This window comes from Vicugna pacos, chromosome 9 (genome assembly GCF_048564905.1).
Source record: "Vicugna pacos chromosome 9, VicPac4, whole genome shotgun sequence".
NCBI classification, from domain to species: Eukaryota; Metazoa; Chordata; class Mammalia; order Artiodactyla; family Camelidae; genus Vicugna; species Vicugna pacos.
The window spans coordinates 57,656,609-57,664,880 of record NC_132995.1 but is presented as its reverse complement, the minus strand read 5'-3'; the positions used below and the strand labels follow the sequence as shown (position 1 = coordinate 57,664,880).

Genomic DNA, 8,272 nt, shown 5'->3' with positions numbered 1-8,272 from the left:
CCCTCGCTGAGGTCTTCTTGGTTATGAAAGAGGAGAGGCATATGGAAACCCACTGTATTTGTACAGAAAGCAATGTTGAAAGCAACTGCTAGTCTCCCACCAAAACTTCCTTGGTGCTATGCTCAGAAACCAAACTTTACAAGTCAGAAAACGGCTTTAATTTTGCAGTTTTCAGGCCAGGCTTCTCCACTCACTGGCTCAGTGGCCTTGTGAGAATAAAGTCCTTGAGCCTCCAGTTTCCCTCTCTGTAAAATGCAGCTAAAGCCCTTTACCTCCCAGACTTGGGAGAATCCCACGGGATTTTATATGTGGAAGTGCTATGCAGAGGTGAAGATAAAAATAATGGATTTTAGTTACCATTACTTGTCTTTTTTTTTTTTTTTTTTTTGCCTTTTCCCCACTCTGGAATAGAACTAGAGCCTTGAGGTCAACCTGTAAGGAAAGTCAGTAATCCTCAGCTGTCAAGTAAATAGCTTTGGAGACCAAAGGAAATGCCTTGGTATATCAGGGTTATGTGGTTGAATGAAAAAAATGATAATTTTATTTTTTCTTAAAAAATATTTTTATTTGTATATTTCTGGGGGGAGGTAATTAGGTGTATCTATTTTAGTGGAGGTATTGGGGATTGAACCCAGGACCCTGTGCATGCTAAGTGGGCACTCTGCCTACCACTGAGCCATACCCCTCCCCCCAATAATTTTACTTTCGAAGGGAGGAAAAGGTGATCAGCTGGCAGGGGAAGTCTACATTGTTCAGACTTTTGCTTCCTATATTTTGTTGTTCTTGCTGTGCTTTTTCCATTCAGACCAGGGCCCAAGGGATAATTAATCTCAAACGAGCTGAGAGATCTTCAGCAAGCAAAAGCCTCCTGCAAGTTAGCAGTAATGGTGGGTGTAGGGCATGAAAATCAAGCATTTTCTAGACCCGTGGAGACAGAGCCCTGATAGCACTCCATAAATTCCTCCTGTTGAATTAGCAGCGTTAGGAACTCAGCTCTGGATTTGAGGGCTCTTTCCCCAGCAGTCATGAATTTGATTTTAGTTTACAATTCCTCTGCTCCTCGGGGCCTGCACTGGTTTAACCAAACCCGAAGATCTCTGGCGGAGGCACCAGCCCTTAACAATGCATTCTTGGGCAAGAGGAAAGAGACTCATAGAAGAAACAGAATAAGAACTACCCTAATGGTCTAACTGATAACAGTTGCTAGTCCCCCCCCCCATTCTTTTTCTTTCTTCCTTCTCTCCTTCCTCATTTCTTTGCAGCTTCACATCTATTTGTTTTAAATTAGTACTTGAAGTTGGTAGGGCCAGCCTCAGCTTGCTTAGAACGTTAATATTTTCCTTGTTTCTTGTTGGAATTCCCAGACATGGAGTGACTTTCTCCCGCGAATCGTGTGCTTCCCCAGGGTATCCTTGACATCCTGACATCAAGACGTTGTTAATGATACTTGCTTTTCAACTGTTGGAGACTGTCAGCCACGGTAGCCTCTGCAGAAGCTACAATGGGAGGAAAGCCGCACAGCGCAGCCAGGCCAGGGCTCTTGGGGCTGGAGGGGCCGGGGTGGGGTGTGGGGGAGGGAGGTTCCTGGGCTCCTCACCACAGTCCAGGCCCAGGTCCCTTTGAGCACCAAAGCCTGCGCCCCAAGAGGCCTTGCTGTGCCATGTGGGAGGCAAGGAGAGGTACCAGACAGGTCCTCAAACATCTCCCCCTCAGTCGGCCCCTGTTGCTAAAGATATGCATTCCTTCAGGTTCCAGGTATTCCTCTCCTCAAAAGCGAATGAATCCCCAAACTGGACAAGCAGGATTCGTTCACACAGCAGCATGAATGAATTCATTGCACGCCCTCTGGATTGTCATTTGGGGGTCTCGAAGCAAAAGACGGAGAAGGAGCTTGGAACCACTGGTAAGGCCAGCTCAGGCCCTGTAGGAAGTGGGTAACTGGGGTCCCAGACCAGAGGAGGCATTCAGGAGGGCACCAAGAGGCTGGCTGGGGAGGCCATCCGCAGGTGGGTGCGAGGCCTGGACTCTGCAGGGAGGCCTGGACTCCGCAGGGAGGCTAAATCCTTTCTGCCGGCGCCGGCTGCAGTCACGCCCGCACCCCCCTCCTCCATCCCAGAGCTTCTCTTAGTCCCAGAGGAGCTCCTTGAAAAACAGAAAGGCTCCTCCGCGCGAGATGCCCGTCCCCGGCCCGCGGAGATTCGGGGGCCCAGTTCGGAAGACGTACCCGCACCCACTGCGGACCTTGCGTGCCCTCCAAAGCAGGCAGGTCACGCAGGGCGGCGGGAGGAGGGACGCGGGAGCTGCAAGCCGGCCGAGTCCCAGCCAGCCAGCCGGCGCGGCCCGCAGTGGCGCGGCCGCAGCCTCCCGGGACTTGGGCACGCGCGCCCCAGGCCCCGGCGCCCTCCTGCCGGGAGCCCCGACCAGCGGCAGCCGCCTCGGCCCCGGCCCGGGGGTGGGGTTTGGGGCGGGGGCGGAGCCAGGCCCGCGGCCGGTGTCAGGTTGCTCCGGTAACGGTGACGTGCCGCTGTGTGGGCGGGGCCAGCACGCAGGTTGCATATTTTAGGAAGTGAGGAGGAGGCGCGGGCTTGAGCTGCGGCGGGGTCTGGGGCGCAGAGCAGCGGCGGGAGGAGGCGGACACGTGGCAGCAGCAGCGGTAGCAGCCCCGGCGGCGGCGGCGGCGGCGGCGGCGGCAGCAGCGGCATCGGCCTGAGCCGCCGGCCGTCTTCCCTCATTCCCGCCCGGCGGCAGCCCTAGCTCCCGTCCTCTCCGCTCCCCCGGCCGCGCTTGCTCGGCCGGGAGCCGCTCTCTTCTCTTCCCCTGATTCTCTAGCGACGGGACCGGGCGCCAGGCACGGACCACCGCCAACATGGGGAAAGGGGTGAGTGTCCGGCGAGCCCGGGGAGGGGCGCGGGGCTCCCTGAGGGGCGGAGAGGGAAGAGGAGGAAGTCAGGAGGGCGACCGCAGCCAGCGGGAGGAGGAGGAAGCGGCGCGGCGCGGAATGGGTTGGCAGAGCGGCGAGGCTTAAAAGACGACGCACTTTGGAAATGTAGGGAGCGTAGTAATGGGGGGCAGGCGGGGGAAGGGAGCGCCGAGGACCCTGGAGTGGGGCTGCGGGCCCCCTAGTCCAAGTGCGCCGCGGGCCTGGGGGTTCCTGGAGGCGGTGCCTGGGAGCCTCGGGCCCGGGAGGAGGAGGGAGGACTGCGGCTGGGCGGCCCCGACCAGGAGCGGGCCGCCGGCGGCATCCCCAACCCGCTCGCCTCCCTCCTCCCCTCCCTCCCTCCGCCCGCCCTCACCTCCCTGTCTCTTGCCTTCCTTTTTCCCTCCGCCCTCCGTGCCCCGAGGAAAGGCGTGCTCCTCCCCTTCCCCTGGGGCCCTCTCCCTAGCCCCATCCCGGGCTGCGGTTCCCGCCGTGGCTCCAGCCCGGGCGCTGGGGGGCTTCCGACGTGAGGGCGGCTTTAAGGTCCCAGGTTCCTTCTCCTGTAAGCGCGGTGCTTAGCCGGTAGCTCACAGAGGCGGCCGCCCTCCCCACCAAAGGAAAAAGCTGGCTTCGCCTTACTGCGGAGCCGGTCGGGCGGGCTGGTGCCAGAAAGGGTGTGTCTTCGCCCTAAGATGGCCTTTAAGGTATACTTTTGGGAGCTTTAATGAGCCATTTTCCGTAAACACGGGATGCACCCGAGGCTGCTGGAGCAACTGGAGTGGTCATCTTCCTGGTGGGGAGGGTGTGTGTAGATTTTATTTGGAAGGATGAGCCTGGAAGGAGGACTGGCTGATCCACGAGAGCCTCTGGATACAATAATCTCGAGAAAGGACGAGAGGCGGGGGTGGGAGTGCTGACCCGCGGAAGAGCGGTTCCCCAAGGAAGGAAGGGTCCACGGGACAGGGGAGGGAACGCTGTGGGGATACCAGACAACGGGAACTGTGATGACCCGCAGCTACGCCAAGAGACTGGGTCCCAGATCCCAACGGGGCCAAAGTCCAGTTGAGAAAAGTTGATACAGAATAACAGCCGAAAATATCACTTGATGAGATGAAAGGACCAGGTTGTGGGAATACTGGTAGGAGAGAATGTGCTTCATTGTATCCAGAGCTTGCACAGTGCCTCGCACTTAGGTCTTTGAAAGTTCTGGGGGCTCCTCCATGTGGTGATGGGCGAAGAGAGAGGGTGCATTCTTTGGGGACTCTAAATGGGTTTTGAAGGAGGTCACTGAAAGGCTTGGACCTGGTAGAGAGGATTAGGAGAAGTGGGAATGCACAACTGTATCTTTGAAAAGCACAAAATGCGAAGGAGGGCTGGCTCAGGTCAAGTAGCTAAAGTCAAAGAGCTGAGTGCCAGCCTCTGTGCTCCCGGCGACGGAAACTGGGTTAGTGGCCTGTGCTGGTGGCACACCATCAAGCCCTTGGTCATGCCGGTAAACAGGCTCTTCAAAGCTCATTCCTTCATCTCTCCCCCCTCAAAAGCCGTAGTTCACGTCCTGAGCCACACGTGACTGATTTGGGGGGCCGTGGAGGTCATAGATATGTACCCGAGGCCTAGGAAAGTGAAGTGATTTGCTCAAGGTCAAATGGTTGGTTAGTGACACACCAGACGTCCCTGATTCCTGAACAGCCTGTGGTCTCCGCAGCCTGAATAGTCACCCAGTCCTTAACATTGCCTTAAATGCAGAACTCTGAAGTTATTTTTCAGATGAGACTGGGGTGTTTGTGGTGCTGAATTAATGGACCAGAGAGACGTTTGACTAAGTTATGTCCATAGATCCATATATCCCTTTCGTAACCACACACCTGAACAGTAGTGGTAAAGACAGCAACACACCTGGGTTATGGAGGCTCAACCAAGATGTCTTATGGATCCTAAGAAAACATGTAGCAGCTAGCAAACACAAAAGTGAACAGTTAACACAAGCTGACAATGCCGCTTATCTGCTGGTTGGTAGTTAGTATTTTGGGGACTCTGATAAATTGAACATGATATATCAGTGGTTGTGTATGTATGTGTGTGTGGTGGTGGTGGTGGTGGTGGTTCTCCTTGGGTAAAGTTACCCCTTTTGTCCCCAGTGATTTACTGTGATAGTCCAAATGTTTAGAAGGATATTTTATGCTGAAATGTTAGGATTTTTCCACATGGGGATTAAAATGTGGGTGGAGAGGTGACTAAAGCCCTGCCGATAATTGGTTAACCAGGAAGCCTGTGTTGGCAGCTGATTTTTAAGGTCATTGTTAATTTCTTCACCTCCTCTTCCCACTACTGTTGGGGGCCTAGGTTCTGATGATGATTTTTCAGGTGATTTTTGTTTCTCCTTAAAAATCGATTTCCTGAGCTTTTGGGAAGGAAATGAAAGAACAGCTCCTGCTGAATCATTCCTGGATGAAATAGGATTTTGTCCTTTTTTTCATACTGGGTGTTTTTGCCAGTGACTTGGCTTAAATCCACAACCAGGCCTACCACCCACAACCCTTTGGCTCACCAAAGGTACGCAAGAAACTCTTTTTTTCCCTCAAGTTCACAAAAGATGAGGGGGAGGGGGGATGTCACCAGGTCCTCCACTGCAGTTTTTCCATTGTTTGAATATTAACTTAGTTACCAAGAAAAATCACAGCTTATGGGTAGTGATATAAAGAGCAGGGAAGAGGGTTCAGGTGAAGGTTGCACAAGGGGTACACATGTCAGCAGAAATCCTGGTTGTATGGTAACATTATCAGCTGCCCTTTTGGAGCTCAACTTGAAAGTGTGACTAAATCCCCTCTGGCTGCTATAAAGCTGGTACTTTAGACTGAAAACATTGTCAGGGAGAGTCCTCAGAGTGGAAGTTTGCCCAGGCCCGGCCCGAGCAAGTGGCCTGGTTATGGGAGGAACTAGTGACTAGCCCTGGGGACAAAGAAGGTCAAGGTTGCATCACACCCTTTGCCTGTTAAGTGGCCCCCGCTCCCGCCCAGTTCTGTACCCTGTTCTGAGGGTGTATTCTCTTTGGGTAACCAACTGTTTGTTACTTTGTAGTGTTCTCTGCCAGTAAGTTTGTAACACTCTGGTGACTCACCTATGGGTGGGAGGGAGGAAAGGGGGAGGTCTGCATCATAAGTCTGAGAAGATTGAGAGTAGGCTAAACCTGACACCCCCACCCCTAAAGGGGGAGGGGAGATTTTTTAAAATCCAGTAAAGTGTTGATCCAGGGGACAGCTAAAACAAAATATCCAGACCCCTGGAAATGCTGTTTCTAAATTGCATTTAAAAATAAAAAGTGGTGAATTCAACATTATAAAGCACCATAGACTTGGTACTGAACATTCTACATTCATGAAACCCTTCTAAATCATTGTTTTCTGGTTATTTTAGCAACAAATCAGCAGATAAGTGACTTTCTGTCCAGTGACACTCTGTTCTTTTAAGCAGAATACCGAAACTGCAGAATGAAAGAGGCTTTAAGGAATAGTTTTTGAAGGATTTTGTATGGAAAAGTAAGTAAAATTAGTTTCTTGATTTAAAACAAAAACTTAAAAAGCCCTGAAGTGTCAGTTTCCCCATCTGGCCATTAGGTTGAATACTCACCCAGGGGAAGTCACCTGTTTTGTTTAGAGAGAATACAGAGCACGTGTGAGTGATGGTCCAGCTCTGAGGGAAGATCTGGTCTTTATGGACTGTGAATTTACTGTTCATCAGTTAGTCCTAAGCCTTTTCAAAACTAGAAAACCATTTTTCTTTCACCTGAGCGTTGAAAAGAATGGGAAATATTATGAATTACTCTCCAAAGGGCAGCTGAGTGGAAGTGTCAGGGGACAGTGCTGAGATGCAGTGGAACAGCATCTTGGAACTTTCGTCTACTTTCACTTTTCAAGTAAAGGGCTTTACATTTTTAGAGTGTGTATCAAAGTCTTGCGAAATAAAATGGGCTTTTCAGCCCTCTGTGATGGGCGGGAGGGTGAACATTTGTGTGACGGTGCCTTCTTCTAGCTGCCCAGGGCGCTCTGCCAGCCAGCAGGCCAGAAGAAGAAACACGAGTGTCAGATCAGATGGGCTCACGGTCATCAGAGTGGCTGCTTTTGGACAGCAAAACACTGGGCAGAATGTTTCCCCATCCCTGCCAGAGCTGTCCGATTCTGGATTCTGCTGAAATTACGTGTCCAGCAAGTGATAATGTGGAGGACAGAGAATTTTAAAAAGCCCACTAACTGTCTTTTTAAACTCTCTTTCATTTTTATATTTTGGGGAAAGGAGACATAACCAAGTCAGGTTTGAACTTTTCTCACATTGCAGTGAATTGAGTGTGAGAGGAAGTGTGTTCTTTGGCTGGAGTCAGAGGCTGTTCTTTGCATATGAGTCACCTCCTTAGTTGTGCTTAAATCTGTTGTCGGGAATCCACAAGAATTTCTTCACGTGTATTCGACTGACTGTTGGGGATAGCACGTCCTGTCAGTGAGAAGAGAGGCACCCCAGTCCACCCCCCGACCTGCCCTGCAGTTTTTCCAAGGGGATTTTGGCTGGTAGACCCCATTCCTTAGTTCCTTTGTGACTTTTCGATGAATTATATCTGAACGTGAATGATCTCTGTATCCGGTCTTATTCAAATCCTACTTAGTAACAAGTATCAGGTGTTTTCTGTTGGTGATCTGGAGAGGTGATCCTTTGATGGCTTGTCCTGTCGTCTCTGGGGCCCCTGTTGTTTGGGGGCCGGATGATCAGAGTCTTAAGGTTTTATGGCTCCAAACACCTTGGTGTTTATCTTTCCAGTTTGTCATGGTGAGGGCAGGGCCTCACACACTCTGGGGTGTTATCCTCTTGTGTTTTTCCTGTACCCTCCACATGGTGCTTCCATGGTGCCATATTTGTTTTATTTCAACTCAGGTGACATTTCTCTAGGGCCTTGCACTGGCTTTGTCCCCTTCAGCTTGGCAGCCATTTTACATCCCACCGCAGGCTTCAGGGTACCAAGTGAGGCATGATCAGGACTTACTGGAAATTGATTAAGTCCCCTGTTAATGCCTGTGTCAGTCATTAATCCATTGTCTCTTAAACCCTCAACTTCCTTTGAGTAGCACTAGCCAGAGTGGTCTGACAAAATGAAAAAGGGGTGAGGAGGGCCACAAATTGGGGAAACAGGCAGAACATTTTAACTCTTCATAACATAACCCCATTGGAAAAACGGTTTTTTTTTCCCTAAACTGAGAAAACAAAGCACATTTTTAAAGAGGTAGTAAATCTAAAATATGTTGATCATTTAGATGTTTTAGAATTTTTTTGAATGGTCATGGACATAGGATTGCAGGGAGGGTGGGCGGG

General features: G+C 51.2%; 1 protein-coding gene across 1 annotated transcript in view; it reads left to right on the top strand.

Moving 5' to 3' along the window:
* The first annotated feature begins 2,587 nt into the window (after positions 1 to 2,587).
* Positions 2,588 to 8,272, top strand: part of ATP1A1 (ATPase Na+/K+ transporting subunit alpha 1) — a 29,359-nt gene continuing 23,674 nt past the window's right edge. Inside the window, exon 1 of the mRNA XM_072967936.1 lies at positions 2,588 to 2,878. Coding sequence (XP_072824037.1) covers positions 2,867 to 2,878 — 12 coding nt within the window. The 5' untranslated portion in view covers positions 2,588 to 2,866. The remainder of the gene's footprint in view (positions 2,879 to 8,272) is intronic.